The sequence below is a fragment of the Anomaloglossus baeobatrachus genome, chromosome 6 (genome assembly GCF_048569485.1).
Source record: "Anomaloglossus baeobatrachus isolate aAnoBae1 chromosome 6, aAnoBae1.hap1, whole genome shotgun sequence".
Lineage (NCBI taxonomy): Eukaryota > Metazoa > Chordata > Amphibia > Anura > Aromobatidae > Anomaloglossus > Anomaloglossus baeobatrachus.
Window position 1 is genome coordinate 405,913,855 of NC_134358.1, and position 25,862 is coordinate 405,939,716.

Genomic DNA, 25,862 nt, shown 5'->3' on the forward strand with positions numbered 1-25,862 from the left:
TTCCCCCATCCTTACAGTCATGTTTACCCCCATCCTTGCAGCCATGTTTCCCCCATCTTTGCAGCCATGTTTCCCCCATCTTTGCAGCCATGTTTCCCCCATCTTTGCAGCCATGTTTCCCCCATCTTTGCATGTTTCTCTCCATCTTTGCACGTTTCTCTCCATCTTTGCAGCCATGTTTTCCCCGTGCTCTCCATGTTTTCCCCGTGCTCTGTTTGCCCCGTGCTCTGTTTGTATATGCCCCATGCTCCCATGTTCCCCCCGTGCTAGCTCTGTCCCCCGTGCTCCCCATGTTCCCCCTGTGCTAGCTCTGTCCCCCGTGCTCCCCATGTTCCCCCCGTGCTAGCTCTGTCCCCCGTGCTCCCCATGTTTCCCCCGTGCTGGCTCTGTCCCCGTGTGCTCCATGTTTCCCCGTGCTGGCTCTGTCCCCCGTGCTCCCATGTTTCCCCCGTGCTGGCTCTATCCCCCGTGCTCCCCATGTGTCCCCCATGTAGGCTCTGTCCCCCATGCTCCAATGTTTCCCCGTGCTCCCCATGTGTCCTCCGTGCGCTCCATGTTTGCCCCGTGCTGGCTCTGTCCCCCGTGCGCTCCATGTTTCCCCCGTGCGCTCCATGTTTCCCCCGTGCGCTCCATGTTTCCCCCGTGCGCTCCATGTTTCCCCCGTGCGCTCCATGTTTCCCCCGTGCGCTCCATGTTTCCCCCATGCTCCCATGTTTCCCCCATGCTCCCATGTGTCCCCCGTGCGCTCCATGTGTCCCCCGTGCGCTCCATGTTTGCCCCGTGCGCTCCATGTTTCTCCCGTGCGCTCCATGTTTCCCCCGTGCGCTCCATGTTTCCCCCATGCTCCCATGTTTCCCCCGTGCGCTCCATGTTTCCCCCATGCTCCCATGTGTCCCCCGTGCGCTCCATGTGTCCCCTGTGCTCCCCATGTGTCCCCCGTGCGCTCCATGTTTGCCCCGTGCGCTCCATGCTGGCTCTGTCCCCGTGCGCTCCATGTTTCCCCGTGCTGGCTCTGTCCCCCGTGCTCCCATGTTTCCCCCGTGCTGGCTCTGTCCCCCGTGCTCCCCATGTGTCCCCCATGTAGGCTCTGTCCCCCATGCTCCAATGTTTCCCCCGTGCTCCCCATGTGTCCTCCGTGCGCTCCATGTTTGCCTCGTGCTGGCTCTGTCCCCCGTGCGCTCCATGTTTCCCCCGTGCGCTCCATGTTTCCCCCGTGCGCTCCATGTTTCCCCCGTGCGCTCCATGTTTCCCCCGTGCGCTCCATGTTTCCCCCGTGCTCCCATGTTTCCCCCATGCTCCCATGTTTCCCCCATGCTCCCATGTGTCCCCCGTGCGCTCCATGTGTCCCCTGTGCTCCCCATGTGTCCCCCGTGCGCTCCATGTTTGCCCAGTGCGCTCCATGTTTCTCCCGTGCGCTCCATGTTTCCCCCGTGCGCTCCATGTTTCCCCCATGCTCCCATGTTTCCCCCATGCGCTCCATGTTTCCCCCATGCGCTCCATGTTTCCCCCATGCTCTCATGTTTCCCCCATGCTCCCATGTTTCCCCCGTGCGCTCCATGTTTCCCCCGTGCGCTCCATGTGTTCCCCGTGCGCTCCATGTGTCCCCTGTGCTCCCCATGTGTCCCCCGTGCGCTCCATGTTTGCCCCGTGCGCTCCATGTTTCTCCCGTGCGCTCCATGTTTCCCCCATGCTCCCATGTTTCCCCCGTGCGCTCCATGTTTCCCCCGTGCGCTCCATGTTTCCCCCATGCTCCCATGTTTCCCCCGTGCGCTCCATGTTTCCCCCATGCTCCCATGTGTCCCCCGTGCGCTCCAGGTGTCCCCTGTGCTCCCCATGTGTCCCCCGTGCGCTCCATGTTTCCCCCGTGCGCTCCATGTTTCCCCCATGCTCCCATGTTTCCCCCGTGCGCTCCATGTTTCCCCCATGTGCTCCATGTTTCCCGCGTGCGCTCCATGTTTCCCCCGTGCAGGCTCTGTCCCCCATGTGTCCCCCGTGCAGGCTCTGTCCCCCATGTGTCCCCCATGCGCTCCATGTTTCCCCCGTGCAGGCTCTGTCCCCCATGTGTCCCCCATGCGCTCCATGTTTCCCCCGTGCAGGCTCTGTCCCCCATGTGTCCCCCGTGCGCTCCATGTTTCCCCCGTGCAGGCTCTGTCCCCCATGTGTCCCCTGTGCAGGCTCTGTCCCCCATGTGTCCCCCATGCGCTCCATGTTTCCCCCGTGCAGGCTCTGTCCCCCATGTGTCCCCCGTGCGCTCCATGTTTCCCCCGTGCAGGCTCTGTCCCCCATGTGTCCCCCGTGCAGGCTCCATGTTTCCCCCGTGCAGGCTCTGTCCCCCATGTGTCCCCCGTGCAGGCTCTGTCCCCCATGTGTCCCCCGTGCGCTCCATGTTTCCCCCGTGCAGGCTCTGTCCCCCATGTGTCCCCCCTGCGCTCCATGTTTCCCCTGTGCAGGCTCTGTCCCCCATGTGTCCCCCGTGCGCTCCATGTTTCCCCTGTGCAGGCTCTGTCCCCCATGTGTCCCCCGTGCAGGCTCTGTCCCCCATGTGTCCCCCGTGCAGGCTCTGTCCCCCATGTGTCCCCCGTGCGCTCCATGTTTCCCCTGTGCAGGCTCTGTCCCCCATGTGTCCCCCGTGCAGGCTCTGTCCCCCATGTGTCCCCCGTGCAGGCTCTGTCCCCCATGTGTCCCCCGTGCGCTCCATGTTTCCCTCGTGCAGGCTCTGTCCCCCATGTGTCCCCCGTGCAGGCTCTGTCCCCCATGTGTCCCCCGTGCGCTGCATGTTTCCCCCGTGCAGGCTCTGTCCCCCCCACATCTTGGCACAGTCGCACAGAGGCTAAAAATAAAAAAAAAACTCACCTTCTGGCCCCCACTCCTCCACTGCTGCGTCCTCAGTCACTTCAGTTCCCGCGCGGCCACAAGACACCGGCGCCGCCTACTGATGCTCCTCCGTCTCCTAGGCAACAGGTCTGCAGCCCAGGAGAGGAGGCGTGTCAGAGCGAGGAGAAATGTCTCCTCTGCTAAACACCAGTTTGAGCTGCTGGCGCGACCACACCAGCAGATCAAACTGGCGCAGTGTGGCGACAGCGGCGTGCCAGCACAAACGGCTCTGCGTGCCCTGTCTGGCACGCGTGCCATAGGTTCGCCAAGTCAAGATATGACCTTTCCTGTTATTGTATCAGGCTGTATCCTGACATTGCTTTTTGTCTGCAGCCTGTCCTGACCCTCTGCCTGTCTAACGTTTTGAGTGAACTCCAGTAGTCCACTTTTGAATTTTTTATTAGTAAACAAAGCAGTTTACCTTAGAATTCTAGATTGTAGGTGTATTCTTGCAGATTTATTGCATTACTGAACATTACCAGCTCTTTCATCAAATACATTATTTATTTTACTTGTAGGCTATGGCCAAACAGGCCCTTTGTTTAAAAGAGCAGGATATGACGCTGTAGCATGTGCAATGTCTGGATTGATGCATATCACAGGACCTGAGGTAACTGTTCTGTCTTTTTATATTGTTTTTATTATTTAATAAAATATATTTATATGCTATTTTCCAAATCCAATGAGCCACAATTACTTTTAGGCAATCTGATAAGAGGTTCTGTTTTGTGACAAGTCAGTCTCTTTCATTAAAAAAACTTGAACCAAAACGTCTACAATGTATTTCATTATTTACAAGTGCACTCTTATCCAATGACTTTGTTAGCAATTATAGCATTAAAACTGCTGACCTTTGTTGTGCACGTCCCAAAAACTTAGTAAAGTTAACGATTTAATGAGGGTTCATACCGATAATCCCCTTTATAAAGATTTTAACTGTGTAGAAGTCCCACAGCATGCCTGAAACACTCTTCTGTAGACATTGATGAGTAGATTCTGACTTTGCTGTATCACTGATGCTGCTGTGGCACAAATCTCTGAACAAAAATATGGTGGGCAGCTGATGTAATGTAATAGAAACTACAGTGCCTTGCGAAAGTATTCGGCCCCCTTGAATTTTTCAACCTTTTCCCACATTTCAGGCTTCAAAAATAAAGATAAAAATTTTAATGTTATGGTGAAGAATCAACAACAAGTGGGACATAATTGTGAAGTTGAACGAAATGTATTGCTTATTTTAAACTTTTGTAAAAAAGAATGAACTGAAAATTGGAGCCTGCAATATTATTCAGCCCCTTTACTTTCAGTGCAGCAAACTCACTCCAGAAGTTCATTGAGGATCTCTTAATGTTGTCCTAAATGACTGATGATGATAAATATAAGCCACCTGTGTGTAATCAAGTCTCTGCATAAATGCACCTGTTCTGTGATAGTCTCAGTGTTCTGTTTAAAGCGCATATAGTATCATGAAGACCAAGTAACACAACAGGCAGGTCCGTGATACTGTTGTGGAGAAGTTTAAAGCCGGATTTGGTTACAAAAAGATTTCCACAACTTTAAACATCCCAAGAAGCACTGTGCAAGCGATCATATTGAAATGGAAGAATTATCATACCACTACAAATCTACCATGACTCAGCCTTCTCTCAAAACTTCATCTAAAACAAGGAGAAGACTGATCAGAGATGCAGCCAAGAGGCCCATGATCACTCTGGATGAACTGTAGAGATCTACAGCTGAGGTGGGAGAGTCTGTCCATAGGACAATAATCAGTCGTACACTGCACAAATCTGACCTTTATGGAAGAGTGGCAAGAAGAAAGCCATTTCTCAAAGATATCCATAAAAAGTGTTGTTTAAACTTTGCCACAAGCCACCTGGGAGACACACCAAACATGTGGAAGAAGGTGCACTGGTCAGATAAAACCAAAATCAAACTATTTGGGCACAATGCCAAGCGATATGTTTTGCGTAAAAGCAACACAGCTCATCACCCTGAATACACCATCCCCACTGTCAAACATGGTGGTGGTAGCATCATGGTCTGGGCCTGATATTTTTCAGCAGTGACAGGGAAGATAGTTAAAATTGATGGGAGGATGGTTGGCGCCAAATACAGGACCATTCTTGAAGAAAACCTTTTGGAGTCTGCAAAAGACCTGAGACTGGGACGGAGATTTGTCTTTCAACAAGACAATGATCCAAAACATAAAGCAAAATATACAATGGAATGGTTCACAAATAAACGTATCCAGGTGTTAGAATGGCCAAGTCAAAGTCCAGACCTTAAACCAATCGAGAATCTGTGGAAAGAGCTGAAAACTGCTGTTCCCAAGCACTCTCCATCCAACTTCACTCAGCTCCAGCTATTTGCAAAGCAAGAATGGGCAAGAATTTCAGTCTCTCGATGTGCAAAACTGATAGAGACATACCCCAAGCGACTTGTGCTGTAATCGCAGCAAAAGGTGGCGCTACAAAGTATTAACTTAAAGGGGATGAATAATATTGCACGCCCCAATTTTCATTTTATTCTTTTTTTTATAAAAGTTTAAAATAAACAATAAATTTCGTTCAACTTCACATTTGTGTCCCACTTGTTGATTCTTCACCATAAAATTTAATTTTTTAATCTTTATGTTTGAAGCCTGAAATGTGGGAAATGATTGAAACATTCAAAGGGGCCGAATACTTTCACAAGGCACTGTAAATATAGAAAATCTTTCCTTTAAATCAGCGACATTACTATGCAATGTAATCCAAATATGTTGATTTTTAGGATGGAGATCCTGTACGCCCTGGTGTAGCTATGACTGACCTCGCAACAGGGCTGTATGCTCATGGTGCCATAATGGCTGGTTTACTGCAAAAAATGAAAACTGGGAAAGGAATGCACATTGACTGCAACCTACTTTCCTCACAGGTAATTAAAACTTTTATTTTATTACAGTAATTATTACAGTTGCATTTAGCTGTTAGATATTAGGCACCAAAGTAAAGGAACTAATAAAAATATAATTCCATATAATGGGTCCTTTACAAAAGTGGAGACATTTGCATCAAAGCAGCTATTGTTCTTTGTATTTTCTCTGTCATATGTAAGTATACACCCACTCTCCAGTTTTGAAAATTCCCTCATAAAATCAGTCTTTTGCCTACATTGAATGCAATGGTCATTACTATTATTCAATATATAACAATTTTGGATGTTTCAATATTTTGTAATTTTGAATATTTTTGCACATGCATATGTTTGCACCTACACTTGGTGCGTCCAGGCCCAACATACATGTTTTTGGTAATAAGACAATTTCCATTAGGTTGAAGATAGGGTTGCCATCTTTAATTTTTCTTTTTATCTAGACAACTTAGTAAAAAAAAATCACGGATAGACAATATTTTTATTGACACACTGGAAAACCTTAATAAGTCATGAAGATTGGTGATACATAATTATGAGATGATGCGATATACAGTACTTCATTCACTGTAAGCTGTGAAATTATGGTAATTTCAGTGAAAAAAAATATATATACAAGTCTTTTAGCGTAAAAAAAAATCATGGAAACCTTAATTTTTATTTTACACAAGGCAGAAAGTGCCCAATTTTTACAGACTGTCCTGGGATTTTGGGAAAATTGGCAACCCTCAATGAGGAATGTTCACACATGATAGCAATCCACCTACATATTTGAATGGAAAATCAGTGTTACCATAGTCGTAAAGTGGAAAGATTTATGCAAAGCTCGTCCATACTTTAGAAAAATAAATAATACCTGTGAAGAAGAGTTTAAGTCCACAGCATATTAAATGTTTTTAATGTCACCACATACATTTGTGCTTTACAATGGCACCCCAGAATATGTGCCCTACAAACCTTCTCTCATAGGGATGTCATCCCTGAGCAATGAAAGAAAAAATGAAGCACGGTCTAATGGAGCGCTATGGAGGCTACAGGGATGTAAAAGTTCAATGGTTTTTATTAATTCACATAAACCACAACACGTTTCGATATAGTCCAATATCTTCGTCAGATGGACTATATTGAAACGCGTTGTGGTTTATGTGAATTAATAAAAAACATTGAACTTTTAAATCCCTGTAGCCTCCATAGCACTCCATTAGACCGTGCTTCATTTTTTTCTGGCAATTTTCTTCCCCTTTGGGGACTCACGGCAGGAGCTGCTTGGACGGAGGCTTTACTCGCAATCAGAAACACTGATACCCAGTGACTCCTCCGGATCGGCCACACAGGAGGCTTTCCTCTTGGAAGGCTCCTTTGGAGAAACTCCCCGGCTGGAGGAGACCTCGACCCTGCCTGACAGGGCAGCACAAGTGGCTTATCTCATGGAAGGATCTCCTGGATTCAGTCTCCAACAGCGCAAGTATAATAACACTCACCTCTTTTACCGGGGTTGTGCGAGGACTGCACAACCTTATCAGGTGAGCAAATTTTAACTATTTGTTCTCACTGCTTACATTGCGACCCTACACATGCGCTCCTTGTTTTCATTCTTATCCCTGAGCAATGACATTTGTTGTGGCATACACTTAGCGTAATAATCATTGAATCTAGATCAAGAGAAGTAATTATTCCCCTATACTCTGCCCTGGTCAGACTCCACCTGAAATATTGCGTACAGATCTGGGCACCCCAATTCAAGACAGACATCAATATATTGGAGAAGGCAAAAGAAGAGCAACCAAGATAGTAGAGGGTCTGCAAATCATTTCATATAAAGGTTGGCTAAAATATCTAGGAATCTGTAGTTTTCAAAAGAGAAGGCTGAGAGGAGACTTTATAGCGGTCTACAAAGGTTGTCATAGTGCAGAGGAAACCACCCTATCCTCATTGGCACAAGGAAGTACAAGAAGCAATGGGATGAAATTAAAAGGATGGAGATTCAGATTAGACATTAGGAAAACCTTTCTGACAGTGAGGGCAGTCAGAGATTGAAACAGGTGACCGCAGGAGGTGGTGAGCTCTCCATCAATGGAAATCTTCAAGCAAAAACTGGATAAATATATAACTGGGTTGATTTAAGAAAACCTGCATTCGCAGGGTGTTGGACTGGATGGCCCTTGAGGTTCCTTCCAACTCTACCATTCTGTGATTCTAAACTATCCCTGTGCGGAATATTCCATAGCTGCTTGGATGGAGCAGGTAACAGCAACCAGTTAGTATGATCAACACTTCTTGTGACATATAAACCAACATTTCTCTACTTGTAATGTCACTAAGCATGTTGAGCCCTTAAAAGGGTCACTGCAGGCAATATCAATACACTATCAGTTATAACATCATCAAGCACACAGGTGCCATATAGGAGAACAGTTATCTGATGTCTTGATCATCCATTTTTCCAGGGTCTTCAAGCTGCTGATTCCATCAATTTCTGGCCAATGATGATATTATTGTCTCTTTCCACTGTAAATTATAAGGATTGCAACCAGTTGAGTAGTTTTAAATTAGTCTTTACAGTTTGTTTTTTCTTGTGTGCTGTAGACAAAGATTTTAACCTTACTTTCTTTATCTTGGATTATAAGGAGCCTGTGTTTAAATATGTTCCTCCACCACCACCATAGTGTTAGAGATAATAGTAATGGCTTTCTAAAACAAAATATTTTCTAATATGGACCTTTAAACCTAAAGTACAAAAATATAGTTGTAAATTAATATCTAGTACCTGTAAAGAGTGAAGAACGTAGTCCAGATTCCTGCTGTCTTGACTAGAGATGAGTGAACCCGAGGTTCGGTGTTCGTACGGAACACAGACTTTTCCCAAAAAACAGTTCAGGTTCAGAGTTCGGGTGTTTTCTGTATGCAAACAATTCATGCTGTTGAGGAGAGCCTTTCCATCAAATACTTAATTAACCTCTTCACAAGGGATTGTGGGAAATATGTCGATTTGCCTTACATAATTCAGATTTCAGATCATACATATGACACAGAGCTAAAGATGGCCACCGATGACATCATAGACCCTCCCATCAGCATGGATCCATCAGATGACGTCCCTCCCATCAGCATCACCACGGATCGATCCAATGACGTCATAGACCCGCCTACGATGACACCCACCAATCAGCTGATGGACTAACATATTGTTCAGCCCACTGACCAATGAACACATCCAGACATGCCCATTTCAAAGGTTATATCAGGGCATGTTTCAGTTGAAATAAAGCAGTCTTGGTCTGACCTCGATCGAGGAAAGATGAATATCCGACTGTGTGTCTGATCTCATTTTTCAAACATGCACTCGATCCACACCAACTAGGCCAGGCAGCAGGCAACAAGTGACCTCTGGTTAAAAGTTCATCCTAACAATGCGAGCATTGCTGTGCTCAAGTACGCTCGGTGCTCATCTCAGTGTAAGCTTCTTGTAGTGTTTGATCGTCTCGCATTGGGGGTAACAACAGCATGATCGAATGTAGAGTGCACGAAACAAAAAAAAATTAAAACACCCCATCATACGGAAGTGATCGGTTTATGGCTGGCTGCATGTGAGCGGAGACTTGAACTGCCCAATTAGTGATTTCCATTGGGTTTCAGGTCAAGTGTAGGTCCCAAATTAAACTTTATCAAAAGTCTGGCTGCACCCTAGGTACTAAACTTCCACAGGTCCACTCATCTCTAGTCTTGACGTTACAAGACATCTCTAGCGGGACTCTGTGCATGCGCAATGTACAGATGAAGCCACAGTCAGTACTTTTTCTTTGCTGCATTATATTGTGCAATCTGCCCTTTTGCATGATATCCACCTCCTCTTTGGTTACGGGTCCCTGGCCTTTGATGTTGCTAAGAATGAGCTAATTAAAACCCTAGAAACACTCTGCACCACACCCACCAGACACACCAATGGGTAGCCTGAAGGGAATAGGGCTTGGGGGGTTGGTAAGGGAGGGTCAGGAGGAGTTCAGTTGAGTGGTGACTCTCAAGGAGAGAGGTCACGAGTCAGTCGGAGGAGGTTATGAGCTGGGCTCCTTGTTGTAACTAGGTGGCAGATGTTGGTTTGGACCTGGTAGGAGCTGGAACCCCAGTCGCAGGGGATCATGTCGGAACTGCCGAGGAGTGCAGCCGGTGGCCTTCAGCCATCTCCGGGCAGGGGCCAGGGCATGAAGGGGTAAGTGGACCTGTACCACCCCGCGGGCTCAGCTGCGACCGCCGAGCCGCTCGGATCCGTGCTTGTACTGCGGATGGTGGCTCGAGCCTCTCACGGACCCGGGCGTCACGTCGCTCTGCAAGGGAGTTGGTGCTACACGCGGGGACTTGGGTGAGGAGTTCCACGGCCGGGGCCGCGGTGGTTTGGTTTGGGATGTAAGTTCGTGACGCCACCCACGGGTTGTGGTGATTGTAGACACCACCGCTGTGGCGAAAGTATGAGGGCTCCCGGGAGCGGTGTAATGGCGCAGCTAGGTGTTGACCCCTCCGTGGGTAGGGCATGTTGGTCCCAGGGCCCGGATGGTGAGGGCCGGGGTGCAGGGTGAAGTGTTGCGGTGCGGTGCCTGATGGCACTGGTGTACTCACTCTGACACAACACACTGGAGTCTCTGGTAAACCAAACGGAGTGATGAACGGGGCCCGCAGCCGGCTGCAGCTTCTCCCAGAATAGATTGGTGGTTTCCGCCATTCTCCTGCACCTTTGTGTGTAAATGTTGACTCCTATGCCTAGACACCGGTAGTCCGCTCCCCGACTTGTATACGCCGTAGGAGCCCGTTTGCCCACAGACGGTGGCCCTTTGGGTCTCTATGGCTTGGTGGTGGCTTTACCCTGTATGGTTAGGCTGTTGTCTGCTAACGGGACTTGTGTGGGATAGGTCCTAAATTCCAGTCCGCAATCAGTTGATTTGACTCGACCCTGTCGGTTCAAGGCTTTGTACTGGGTCTGAGTACCCCTCCTGGTGCTCCAGTTTCCAATCTGTTCCCCAGTTCGGTACCGGCGGGCCACCGCCCGACCCCAGTCCCTACGGTTCCACCGGCTGTAATCCCAGCTCCTGCAGGCGGCCACCACTGTCTGCCTCCTTGCCAATGGTGACTGGGCTTCGACCCAGCCACCTGGTAGTCTCTTGGCAGGCCTGGACACAGGACTGCCCGTGAACTTGACTGCTCTCCACCTCCTCTAGACTACTCTGCACTCCAACTTGAACTTGTGTCTGTGTGTTCCCGCCTCCAGGCCTGTGAACTCCTTGGTGGGAGGAGCCAACCACCTGGCTCCGCCCCCTCTGGTGTGGACATCAAACCTGGAGGGTGGTGACAAGGTTTTTAGTTTGACTGATGTCACCTAATCGGGAGGGGTTGTGGTGTTGTGTGTGACTACCTGGGACGACCTGACTAGTCCAGGGCGTCACAGACCCTAGGCCGGGAAGTAGCTTCAAGCGTCCTGGTAATTTACCCGACGAGGGCGAAGTCTTCAAGATTAGTTCTCCACCCGCTCCAAAATCAGGGTACTAGCGCAACGAGGGGGATAGGACTTTCCCAATACACAGTCCAGCAAATCCCGAGCGTGAACCTGAGAGCAAGCTCACTCCGTTAGCCATACTCGTGAGCGGGACCCAACTAGTTCTATACTATAGGGACTAAATAGCAAAGAAGGTGCCAAGGAAAAAGTCACAGGCTAACAAGCAACACCATCTGGCATGGGATCCAGACGTGCTCCCTCCCTGCTGCAGCGGTGATCAGAATTTCGGTTTACAAGTTGTTGGTGTCAGCGTTATTGGACTGAGTGAGTACGCAGTGACCCCTTTCCTCCCAATGGCCTCCCCCTCTTACATTATCCCCCTACCCACGGAGGGGTTAAACACCTGGCTGCTATCCCATCGCCACCGGGTGCTCCCAACAGCAGCGGTGGTATCCCACCTTACCACATACCGTGGATGGCGTCACGAACTCTAAACACAAAACCTCCTATAAATACCCCCCTTTTATTTCGAGTGACCGCACGACCCCTCCTGGGTCCGGAAACTTCTCGAGCCACCATGGATCCGGATCCGAACAGTCTTGGCTGCTGACGCTGGGGCGGTACACCAGCACTTTAAGAGGAGTCGACTAACACATCTTCCGGCTATGTGCACGTGCCCAGTAATCATCCATTAGAATGGATCTGGCAGACATCTGTGGCAATAAAAGTTGTGCAGACACATGTTATTCTACTAAAAAAAAACACAATTTCAACTACATCCTTTTTTAACATTCAAGTCAATGGAAAATGGATCCATTAAATAGATCTCAATTTTTCTTAAATTTGAAAAGGATCTGTTTCTTGCTTATTGAATCAGTTTAAAATGGAGGAAAATGGATGGCTATTTACCGTATCTGTTTTCTATAGACTTTAATACTAAAAACGTATACAGTTAAAATAATTTTTTTTAGGGTATGCTCACACATATGACTCACGCGAGTACAATGTGAGAAAATCTGGCGTTGTACTCGGACCAATGTTATTCAGTGAGGGAGAGCAGATGGTCAGCTTTTTTCTCATCCAGATTCTGGATGAGTGAAAAGTCGCAGTATGCTGCGATTGGATGCCGAAATCGTGTGAGTCTCCCCGATACAAGTCAATGGGTGCGAGTGTCGCGGGCGGAGGAAGGGACGCCGCGCTCTCCCACTGCTGCTCGGGTCCGGCTGCCGCGGCTGCTGCGGCCTGCTGCTGCTCGGTGGCTCGAGCGATGGGCCGGATCCCGGGGACTCTAGCGGCACTCCTCGCCCGTGAGTGAAAGGGGGGTTTTGGGTGTGGGGATTGTTTATTGTCCGTGACGCCACCCACGGCTGTGGTGATTTGTTGACACCACCGCTACTCTGTATGGGGATCCTGGGAAGGATGGTATGGAGCAGCCAGTTGTTGTGTTGCCCCTCCGTGGGTAGGGGTTGGTGATCCCGGGGCCCAGTGATGAGGTGGGTGATGCAGGGCTTGGTGGGGTGCAGGGACGCGGGGGCAGCGCTGTGCCTTGCGGCACTGTGGTACTCACTCAGCCTGAGACGTTGACACAGTTTTCGGTAAAACACACGGCTGGAAAGACGGTTCCCACGGACGGCTGCACTTGCTTTCCCCAGTAGGTGACGGTGATGTCCCTTTTCCTGCACCTAATGTTTCTGTGTTGGTAGCGATGGGTTCCCACCGGTAACCCGCTCCCCGGCTTGGATATGGGCCGGAGGAGCCCTACTTTGCCCGCAGGCGCTGGCCCTGAGAAACTGGTGCTCTGGCGGTGGCGGTGTCTCTCCTCAATGGTTGGACTGTTGCCTTCAATCGGGACTTGGTTGTTTGGAGACAGACGTCCCCTTCACTGACGGATTTGGCAAATTCACGGCGACTCCTAGCCTTGCCGGGGTCCGAGAGGCCCCTGCCCTGGTGCTGACTGTTCTTCGTATACTGCTCCAGACCGCCGGGCCACTACCCGTCCGCGGTCCTTCCAGCAACCTCCGAGCAGTCACCACTGCGGACTATCACCGCCGTCTGCTGACCTTGCTAACACTGTCCTGGCACACAGCCGGACCAACTTCAGGCTTTACTACTGTCACTTCAGCTCTTCTCTTCAGCTTTGCTACCACTTTCTTCCACTTCACTTCACTCACTTGACTCTACTCTTTACTCCTTCACTTCCCTAACTGAACTCTATCTTTGCTCCACACTCAAGCTCTCCCTGAGCTAACTGCCTGGTTCCTCCTGCCTCCAGGGCTGTGTACTCCTCGGTGGGCGGAGCCAACCGCCTGGCCCACCCCCTGGTGTGAACATCAGCCCCTGGAGGAAGGCAACAAGGATTTTGGTAGCTTTGGTGTTCCTAACTGGGGTGTAGGGTGTGGTGGTGTGATGACCTGTGACCCCTGGCTTGCCCAGGGCATCACACGAGCAAAAAACGGACGCCAAACAGACCATCCTAGTGATGTCTGTTTTTATGGACACATTACTATCATGTAGCACAGAACACTGTAAATGGTGCTGTAAATGAATAATAGTTGCTGAGAAAAAAACAGATTGCACACGGACAGCACACTGATGACAAGTGAGGACAAAAGCGCCCATTTACATATCACTCGCAGTACACACTGACAGACTACCACATGGATACCACTCGTCCAACTCTCCTGTCACAACAAGTGAAAACACAGGGAAGCCTATGCAGGTCCTAAGGCTGGGGCCCCTGAGCTCTCCCTAACACCTGAAAGTACCCTTAAAGGTAGGGAGGTCCGGGCCTACAACCTAGGCCTTATCTCTTGTCCTTGTCCCTGATGACAAGACCCCCCTCCACAACCCACCACCTAGGGGGAAGAGGCAAGAACAGAAGTAAATACTCCATTGACAAATATAGACAAAACAGGGGTAACAACTACAACAAATTGTACACACGGCAACCACACACAAAGGAGCCACTAAAAGGACAAAAAAGTTATGTCTACAAAACTATATCTGTTCTAACAGGATTACTGGACATGTGAACATAGTCGTAGAATGCCATGATATCAGATTAGTGATAGTATATCTAATGACAGGCTCCCTTTAACTAAACCTGGAGATTAAACAGAATATTGCTTGTCCAATTGGGAATAGAAGAATTGGAAAAGATGCTCGGAAACAAAAACACTGACTTGTTTCCAGTCCTAACTGCCATTGCTATCTGGGTCTAATAAAACACATCCTGTAATTTAATATATGATTAAACTATTCCAGCATGTGCTGCATTACATAGTACTAACAGCAATATAAACAAGCTTACAAAGATAAAGACATATTCACACATGACTCTGGATAGCTGAGACATGTTTGTGGCATATGTCCCTCTTTATCCAATAAGGATCAGAGAAAATAAATGGAGATGGACACATATTGAGCAAAAGGTCTCTAAGTGCATCACAACATCAGAAAGAAACACAATGCAAATATTGATGCACGTTTATTGTGAACGCCATTTGCTTCCTACCCATTCTATGGTGAATATGGCAGGAACCTCCTAGCTCCCATTCATGCTGTGGTTACCTTCGTAATGGATATAAGTAAAAGGCTGACTGTAGCGTTTTTTACTGGTGATTTTATATAGTACAAGAAAAGGTAATGTCAGAGCACATTGATTTTTTTTCTAATTGAACCAAACATTGCTGAAATTTCCTTTACCTAAACATTATTTTTATGGTTTTTCCATTTACCTACAAAAAAATACCAAAAATATTACAATTGTCATAATAATAACTTTAACCTATGGTGTTAAAGGGAAAGTGTTAGGAGAAATGACCTGTTGTTCACATGAGGTTTTTATGTTAAATGTATTTTATGGTCATTTAAAGGTGTTGTCCACTACTAGGAGTAGATTGCTTCCAGCTAACTGATCCTTCATATAGCAGACGGTGAACTGAAAATAATCATGTAAGTCTTGTCTAATATTAACCCCTTTATGACCTTGAATGTAGAAATCAGAGATCCACCTACGCCTGTTAACTAGTTAGATTGGGCTGTCAAACACTGACAGCGCAATATAACATGCGCCGCCTGGGGTTGCACAATTCCCTGCCGTCATCGGTGGCTCAGTGGCGCAATCATGGGGCTCTGAGGGTCAGCTGATAACTCCTGTCACTGTCATGATAGCTACAAAAGAGAGAGGGACAAAAGGAAGAAAACATTCTGTACAACGACTTAATGATAGAAAATGTATATTTTATTGATAGAAAATAGCTAAAAAGCAGACAAACAATATTGGATTAAAATTAGCAGAGACAAAAAATGGTGAGTACCAATAGATGGCGCCCTCACCCCACAGTAGGTATATGGTAGCACATGTTAGAGTTTAGCACACAGCACATAAAGGGCTAAAAAGCCAATGCTACATACAAACTAAAGCGTGCTGCTGCTTATTAGGTGACCGTTACTGATACATCAATAACATAGTGTCAGAAAGGTTCTTGTAACAACGCACTATAATACCTTGCAACCAACATACCTAAATGGTGGATGAGAGCCCAATTCCCCGAAACATAGGTTTCGGTATGACTCCTTCTTCCGGGGGTGGTCTCTGATTAAAAGAGGTGACCTTATAAAGGACAAATATCCAATCACTATCCGTCTTGACCCCAACCAATCAGATCATAGGGTGTGTGCAGTGACGTTATGTACAATACCATGCCCATCACCTCAATAGGTGGATACATAGGGCGTGCTGCAAGTGGGGGTGTGGCCAGGACCCCCACGTGCAAACACGCATGAGAAAGCCACAGAATACACCCAAGGACCTAATAACGCCAAACCGGAAGTGATGTATGCAAAACCGGAAGTGATGTATGCCGAACCGGAAGTGATGTATACAAAACCGGAAGTGATGTATGCCGAACCGGAAGTGATGTATACAAAACCGGAAGTGATGTATGCCGAACCGGAAGTTATGTATACAAAACCGGAAGTGATGTATGCCGAACCGGAAGTGACGTATCGTGACTCTCCGTGTCACTGACATGGGGGCGCGCGCATCCTATAGCTAATACAAGTGTACCCTCAATGTCCACATGCACCTGCGCACCCCAACAGTGACACAGATTAGCAGGTAAATGCTACATAGCGAGATCGTCACTAATAGATGCTGGTATATCATTATACATAACGGATTAAAGTGCATCCATAACGATTTGAATACCCAGCAAAAAACATCACACAACATCGCCGTAATGAGGGTGCACACACACTACGTGACCCTGGGGACATACTCCCAGTCCCACGTGTGTGCACATACCCCACCAAAGCGACGTGAAATAAGTAATATGGTAAGTACTCAAAATCGTACAAACACCAATGGCCGTTAATATATATTTACGCGGCGTGGATTATAATACCGACACACATATATAGGTGTACTGCAACATTAAAATTCAGAATGAGTGGCAAGGAATATAGCATCGCCCTGGCATATCTAACAAAAGCGCAATGTCCAAAGCAGCGCACACGCGTATGACCAGTTGGACCCACGCCGCCACGGGCGCGCCAAACCACAGCCATGGAGACTCAGTCACCAGGGCGGTGGAAAAAGCAGATGCGCACATGGCAGCAACGGGCCCACGGGCAGACGCATGCACGCACCGGCCTCACGGGTATAAGGTGGAAGTACGAGATCACATATATTAACAGATGTAATACACCTCTGGGCCCTGACACAATTACTCATATATATCAGAGGACTCCACACAGCCCAATATAATCTATATTGATTATTCCACGATGATCACATCAACAGAAGTTCCGTATATTTGTCGAAAAGGCCCAGGTAGATAATATGCTTCTCCAACTTCATATATCGAGGGTATACAAGGACAGAATACAAGACGGATATGAGAGGAACTGAAAAATAAAAAATAATAAAAACACAAATAAATATAAGACCAAATTAGAGCAGAGCATCACGGACGCCAACTGAAACCCCACATGTCATCTTAAACCCGAGAAAACCTTCAGGAGCTATCGGAGGAACACTCTTCCGGTGCCTTAGGTAAGATCCCTTCGCGGCTGCGGATTCGTTCAAAAAAATTCCCCCCCTTGTCGGCTTGTCCCAATATTGACCTGTTTGTGCGGCTAGTCTCCAATGAATTCTCTAAACTTCCTACTAAAATCTATAAAGATAATCTTACGAGGGAGGAGAGGAGCTGCATTGACAGGATCAGGCGATTGGATGACATAGTAATAAAACCAGCCGACAAGGGTGGGAATATCGTGGTTTGGCCCTGTGCGTTATATGAAAGGGAAGCATATAGGCAACTCAGGATGGGTGAGTGCTACCAGCGTCTCACTTTTAACCCCCTCAGCAAATACAAGAAAGAACTGCAATGTCTGTTGAATAGTGCTGTGGAGAGTGGGACCATTGAGAAGAGACTATCTGATTCATTAGTTGTATTTGAACCAAAGGTACTGACACTATATCTGCTGCCCAAAGTGCACAAAGACATAATTACACCCCCGGGGAGACCCATTGTGTCCGGGGTGGGTAATTTTCTTGAGCGGGTGTGCATTTATATTGACTCATTACTCAAGCCCCTAGTGGAATCGCTCCCGTCTTATACGAGAGATACGAGCAACTTTTTGCAAAAGATAGACTCTCTACATGTGGGGGAGGGTTCCCTGTTGGTCTCTTGTGATGTCGAATCGCTATACACTAGCATTCGACATCACGACGGACTACGGGCCATTGCATATTTCCTGTCAATGACCAGCATGTCCGGGACGGAGAGGGGTTTTGTCATGGATCTTGTGAATTTTGCATTAACTCATAATTTTTTCTTTTTCGGGGGGTCCCTGTACCTACAGCTCCAGGGCGTGGCAATGGGGGCGGCCTTTGCGCCCTCATATGCTAATTTATTCCTGGGGCTGTGGGAGAGGGACCTTCTCCTGTCAGATGTGATGTCATCGGTGGACCGCGTCCCTTTTTGGACGCGGTACATCGATGACATCTTTTTCATCTGGCAGGGGAGTGCCCATGATCTTAATTTATTTATTCAGAGTTTGAACATTAATGAGGTCAATATACGTTTGACTCACAGATTCAGTGACACATCCCTCGAATTCCTGGACGTGCTGGTCAAGCGGGACCCATCGGGTCAGTTGCAGACTGACCTATATCGTAAAGATACATCTGTTAATTCAGTCCTGTATGCCACCTCAGCCCATCCTGCCCATGTGATACGGGCAGTTCCTGTGGGGCAGTTTCTTCGGTTACGAAGGATATGCTCCTCAGATGTGTCTTTTGAGTCCAGAGCCCTTGAACTTAAACAAAGATTTCGTGATCGTGGGTATAGTAATAGATCTATTAAAAAAGCCTACAATAGAGCCAGAAATTCACCACGTGTGGAGTTATTATTTGGTGATCACGTAAGAAAGACATCTAATGTTGTAAGGATGATCACCAGGTATCACTCGCAGTGGGGTCGAATGTTGGATGTTACGTCCCGCTTTTGGTCTATTCTTACCGTTGATCCCATTCTGCAGAGCTACCTGCCTGATAGACCGTCAGTTGCGGCCCGCAAAGCCAGGAACTTTAAGGACATACTAACATCAAGTCATTATGATAAAAGAGATAATGCTGTCCTTCCATTTTTGCCCATATCCTCTCGTTCCCCGAGGTCTGGATTTGGTTGTTCACCTTGTGGGTCGTGTATAGTATGCCCCAATATCGAAACAGCAACCGATTTTGCCTCGTCGGATGGGAAAGTCTTCCCAATCAAGAAGAGAATTAATTGTCTATCTAAGGCTGTAGTATAGTATGCCAGTTGTCCGTGTCCACTCATCTATGTTGGCCTTACCACACAAGCCCTTAAGGTACGCGTGAGAGAACACGTCCGTGATATTCAAGCCGCCGTAGATGATGTGGACATTGAGGGCCTTAAGACTATACCGAGGCACTTTAAGAAACATCATAACTGCAATTATAACTTATTGAAGGTACGAGGCATAGACCAGGTTGTGACTGGGGTTAGAGGCGGCAATATTAGCCGACTTCTTGCACAACGCGAAACTGAGTGGATATGGACATTGAAAACGTTACAGCCTGATGGATTGAATGAGTACTTAAGTTTCGTGTCCTTTCTAGAATAGGGAGCTCTTTTCTGATGGTGTCTCTCTCGGGTTTTCTCGGGTTCAAGATGACATGTGGGGTTTCAGTTGGCGTCCGTGATGCTCTGCTCTAATTTGGTCTTATATTTATTTGTGTTTTTATTATTTTTTATTTTTCAGTTCCTCTCATATCCGTCTTGTATTCTGTCCTTGTATACCCTCGATATATGAAGTTGGAGAAGCATATTATCTACCTGGGCCTTTTCGACAAATATACGGAACTTCTGTTGATGTGATCATCGTGGAATAATCAATATAGATTATATTGGGCTGTGTGGAGTCCTCTGATATATATGAGTAATTGTGTCAGGGCCCAGAGGTGTATTACATCTGTTAATATATGTGATCTCGTACTTCCACCTTATACCCGTGAGGCCGGTGCGTGCATGCGTCTGCCCGTGGGCCCGGTGCCGCCATGTGCGCGTCTGCTTTTTCCACCGCCCTGGTGACTGAGTCTCCATGGCTGTGGTTTGGCGCGCCCGTGGCGGCGTGGGTCCAACTGGTCATACGCGTGTGCGCTGCTTTGGACATTGCGCTTTTGTTAGATATGCCAGGGCGATGCTATATTCCTTGCCACTCATTCTGAATTTTAATGTTGCAGTACACCTATATATGTGTGTCGGTATTATAATCCACGCCGCGTAAATATATATTAACGGCCATTGGTGTTTGTACGATTTTGAGTACTTACCATATTACTTATTTCACGTCGCTTTGGTGGGGTATGTGCACACACGTGGGACTGGGGGTATGTCCCCAGGGTCACGTAGTGTGTGTGCACCCTCATTACGGCGATGTTGTGTGATGTTTTTTGCTGGGTATTCAAATCGTTATGGATGCACTTTAATCCGTTATGTATAATGATATACCAGCATCTATTAGTGACGATCTCGCTATGTAGCATTTACCTGCTAATCTGTGTCACTGTTGGGGTGCGCAGGCGCATGTGGACATTGAGGGTACACTTGTATTAGCTATAGGATGCGCGCGCCCCCATGTCAGTGACACGGAGAGTCACGATACGTCACTTCCGGTTCGGCATACATCACTTCCGGTTTTGTATACATAACTTCCGGTTCGGCATACATCACTTCCGGTTTTGTATACATCACTTCCGGTTCGGCATACATCACTTCCGGTTTTGTATACATCACTTCCGGTTCGGCATACATCACTTCCGGTTTTGCATATATCACTTCTGGTTTGGCGTTATTAGGTCCTTGGGTGTATTCTGTGGCTTTCTCATGCGTGTTTGCACGTGGGGGTCCTGGCCACACCCCCACTTGCAGCACGCCCTATGTATCCACCTATTGAGGTGATGGGCATGGTATTGGACATAACGTCACTGCACACACCCTATGATCTGATTGGTTGGGGTCAAGACGGATAGTGATTGGATATTTATCCTTTATAAGGTCACCTCTTTTAATCAGAGACCACCCCCGGAAGAAGGAGTCATACCGAAACCTATGGGTCGGGGAATTGGGCTCTCATCCACCATTTAGGTATGTTGGTTGCAAGGTATTATAGTGCGTTGTTACAAGAACCTTTCTGACACTATGTTATTGATGTATCAGTAACGGGCACCTAATAAGCAGCAGCACGCTTTAGTTTGTATGTAACATTGGCTTTTTAGCCCTTTATGTGCTGTGTGCTAAAGTCTAACATGTGCTACCATATACCTACTGTGGGGTGAGGGCGCCATCTATTGGTACTCACCATTTTTTGTCTCTGCTAATTTTAATCCAATATTGTTTGTCTGCTTTTTAGCTATTTTCTATCAATAAAATATACATTTTCTATCATTAAGTCGTTGTACAGAATGTTTTCTTCCTTTTGTCTATAATAATCTGTATATGGCTTTGTCCATATTGTGAATATGGCACGGGATTGTCCGTGCCTTTTGGTATTGTTTATTTAAAAGAGAGAGGGAGATGCGCTGAGTAGCACCCGGTGGTGAAGGGGATTATGGTAATGCCTGGAGGCTGCTCACCTCAAGAGGTTGTGCACCCCGGTTGTTGCAATAGAGGATCCACGGGGTCCCGCTGAAGCCTGGAGCTGTCTGAAATTCTGGGGAGCAGAGTGAAGCGAACCTTTCTGGGTTGGTCACGTGACCACGAGCACCCGGAAGTACGTCAACGAAGGCATTCACAGATCATCAGCATTTCTGCTGTTCAGAGTGGTGCTGAAGCATCACACTGAACAGCAGAAGCGATCAGATAGTACAGGCTTCAAGTCCCCTAAGGGGACTAATAAAATCAATAAAAATAAAAAAACATTTTTAAAAATATGAAAAAGTAAAAAAAACCCCTAAAAGTTCAAATCACCCCCATTTTGCCCCATTAAAGATAAAACAACAAAAAAATACACATATATCAAAATATGAAATCAATCAATCTGATTGGTAAGGGCTTAGCGAGAAAAAATTAAAACGCTAAAATTATTTTTTGGTTGCCGCAAAATTGCAAAAAAATGCAATAACAGGCGACCAAAACATTATATCTATAAAAATGCTCTAAATAAAAACGCCAGCTCAATTCGCAAAAAATAAGCCATTACTGAGTTTGAGATTCTGAAAAATGAGAACGCTATGGGTCTTAGAAAATGGCACCAAAAATGCAACTTTTTTTTTTCTATACAAAACTATACATATTTGGTATCTATAAACTTGTACCAACCTGAGGAATCATACTGATATGTCAGTTTTACCATACAGTGAACATGGTAAAGAAAAAATGAGAAAACACTTTTGCAATTGCACTATTTTTTTGCCATTTCTCTTCACTTGGAATTTTTTCTTTCCCGTTTTTCCAATACAATATATGGCAGCATGAATGAGATCATTTAAAAGTACAACTTGTCTTACAGAAAACAAGCCTTCCTATGGCTATATTGACAAAAAGATAAAAAAAAGTTATGGCTCTTGGAAGAAAGGGAAGAAAAATACAAAAATGGAAAATTGCCAGGTGGTGAATGGGTTAAAGGTTAAGTTGGAATACATTTCTCCCAGTTAATAATTAATAATAATTTTATTCATTTATATAGCGCTATTAATTCCACAGCACTTTACATACATTGGCAACACTGTCCCCATTGGGGCTCACAATCTAGAGTCCCTATCTGTATGTCTTTGGAGTGTGGGAGGAAACAGGAGAACCCGGAGGAAACCCACACAAACACGGGGAGAACCTACAAACTCCTTGCAGATAGTGTCCTTGGTGGGATTTGAACTCAGGACCCCAGCGCTGCAAGACTGCAGTGCTAACCACTGAGCCACCGTGCCACCCAGTTATTGAATTTAGTGAGAAATTATTATTTCTGGGAGCGCTAGCCCAATGTAGTTTATACCTTTGTTGTGACGGATTGTAATGCTTCCACCTTGTTCCCCTGTAATAATACTCCCCATTTGGGTGTAAGAGAGTTGAAGATACCAAAGGTGTTCTTCATAAATCGCAATGGCGTCTGTCATAGTCTCTGAATTTATGTCTATTTCTTCTTACTGTAAGAGATATCCATAAGTGTAGCTGAGCACTTACAGTAGGCAAAGTACTCCATTCTTGGACTGTTTCCATTCAATGGCATATATTATTACCCTAATTTTAGGAAGGTTAAGACTAGGGATGATCGAATACCTCAAATATTCGGCTTCGCGAATATTTTCCGAATACCTCACCACTTTTCGACTATTCGATGTGCAATGTAAGTCTATGGGAAGCCCGAATAGTAGCGAATAGTTGTTATTCGGGTTTCCCATAGACTTACATTGCACATTGAATATTCGCGAATAGTCGAATAGCGGCGAGGTATTCGGAAAACATTCGCGAAGCCGAATAATCGAAGTATTCGATTATCCCTTGTTCAGACCCCTGAGAATCTTGTTTGTTGGAGTCTGAATATATAATATATCCCCTCCAGATGAATGATTAAAATATTTTTTGAAGTCTTCATTTATCAATTTTGTTCAATACAACTGGTAAGATTTGAAAAAACTACAAACCGCTTTGTAGAAGCTCTTATTTTTAGAAGATGTACACGGCCCATAAAACAAAAACATTGGGGCAGCCAGGAAAAAAATTCCCGGTTGATTATAGGTATGATAGGGGTAATGTTTTCCATATGTAGAAAGTGAGCACCAGGCGTGAGCATAAATCAGGGCATTTGTTCTTCTGTTCTCCGACCAAATTGTAAGATCTTCCCAGTCTCTTTTGTCAAATTTTGACAATGCAAGACTGATATTTTTCACTATTACAAAGGTTAAAAAAAGACACGGATCCATCAAAACTTTCTCCACCTGTTATACATTCTCTATCACTAGATCATTCATAACCCACAATGCCATTTGTTGTGAGAAAAGCATTCAGTCTTTTTTTAATAGCAGACATAGAGACCGCCATTACTAACTCTTGTGGTAGGGCATTCCACAGTCTCACTGCTCTAACTGTAAAGAACCCTTTCCTATTTAGAAGACAGAATCACCTTTATGTCACAAGGAAAACTGTCCTGGTCCTTTGTATTGTCTTTGGAAGGAATAGTTTATTTTAACCCCTTCTCGACATGGCCAATTTACAGTTTTGCTTTTTTGTCCATCCCTTCTCCTTTTTCCAAAGGCAATTTCTTTTTTTTAATTTTTCTGTTCACATAGATGGATAAGGACATCTTTTCTTGCATTACAAGTTTAACTTTTGAATGATGCTATTCATTTTACCATATAATGTTCTGGAAAATGGGAAAAATTGCCAAGTACAGTGGAATTTAATCCCCCCCACAATTCTGTTTTTTTTATATTATTTTTACAGTGTACATTGTGTAGTAAAAACAATATTGCTTCATGATTGTCCAGGTCAGTATGATTATGGCAATACCAATCTGGTCCAGTTTTTTTTTTTTTTTTTACAAATTTACCACAAAAATAATTTAAAAAAAAAGTTTGGATTGTGTCTCCATATTCCGAGATTTGGAAAGTTTTCTTTCTTGGGTCTTTGGAGATGAGTCAGAGCTTGTTTTTTGTGCGGCAATACTACGATTTTATTGATAGCATTTTGATAGATATGACACTTTGATCGCTCCTTACTGCATGTTTTAGTAGCATTGGGGCAAAAAAAATGCTGCAATTGTTTTGTTACATTTTTTTTACTTTTCAATGTTTACCTATTTTGTTAACTAATTTCATATTTTGATAGATCTGACTTTTATTGATGTGCTGATGCCACACATACATATTTTTGATTTTTTTAATATCTTTATTTTTAGAGATGGAAAAGGAAGTTAATTTAAATTTTTATTATATTTTTTTTTGTTCTCATACTTTTTAGCCCCTTCACCACCCGCCAATTTTCCGTTTTTCATTTTCGTTTTTCTATCCTTTCTTCCAAAAGCCATAACTTTTTTTATAGCAATATGATGGCTTGTTTTTTGCAGGACAGTTGTCCTTTGGAATGACAATTTATTCTGCCCCATATTCTACTTGGAAATTGAAAAAAAATTCAATTTTGTTGAAATTGCAAAAAAATGCAATTCCACATTTTTTTTAATTTACCATGTTCACTATACTGACCTAGCAGTATGCTTCCCCAGATCAGTACGAGTTTGTTGATACCAAACATGTATAGTTTGTTTTTTATTTACATGGTGAAAAAAAATTCAGAAATTTAAAAACAAAAAAATGACGCTTTCCAAGGTCCGTAGTGTTCTCATTTTTCGGGATCTGGGGCTGTGCAATGGCTTATTTTTTGTACCTTGAGCTGAAGTTTTTAATGATATCATCTTGACATAGATGTGTTGTTTTGATTGACTTTTATTTCAATGTTGCGACAACCAAAAAAACCTAATTCTGGCATTTTGTTTTTTTTTTCTTTTTACACCTATAATGATCAGCATAATTTATTTTATATTTTGATAGATTGGCCATTTCTGAATGCGGGAATATCAAATATGTGTATTTTTAAAGATTTTAGCATTTTATTTTCAATGGCGCAAAACGAGAGTGAGTTGAAATTTTGTGTTTTTTTACTTTTCATATTTTTAAAAACTTTTTTTTACAATTTTTATTGTTTTTACTCTTTAAGCTACATTCATCTGATTGCTTGTGCTGTATCAAGCATGGCATCAGGACCGTTATGGACATCACAAATGCTGTCTTCCTATGAACGCTGAGCATCAGCATTCACAGGAAGTACATCATGACAACCACACGGGTCATCTGCTGACTCCTGGCTGTCATTACAACCCATCGGCACCCTGTGATCTTGTCATGGGGCTGCCAATGGGAGTATGGAATGAAGTGCTCCCCCTCCGGAGTGCATTAATTCCCACTGTCAGAGATTGACACTGAAATTTAATTAGTTAATAGGCACGGGTGGAGTGGAGAGTTAGAGGCACATGTCGGTTGATCAGATCAGCCAACACGTGTAGGGAAACG

General features: G+C 45.5%; 1 protein-coding gene across 1 annotated transcript in view; it reads left to right on the forward strand.

Annotated features, from left to right (window-relative positions):
* Nucleotides 1–25,862, forward strand: part of SUGCT (succinyl-CoA:glutarate-CoA transferase) — a 1,764,969-nt gene that overhangs the window by 240,611 nt on the left and 1,498,496 nt on the right. Inside the window, exons 7-8 of the mRNA XM_075316596.1 lie at nucleotides 3,393–3,484; nucleotides 5,650–5,793. Coding sequence (XP_075172711.1) covers nucleotides 3,393–3,484; nucleotides 5,650–5,793 — 236 coding nt within the window. The remainder of the gene's footprint in view (nucleotides 1–3,392; nucleotides 3,485–5,649; nucleotides 5,794–25,862) is intronic.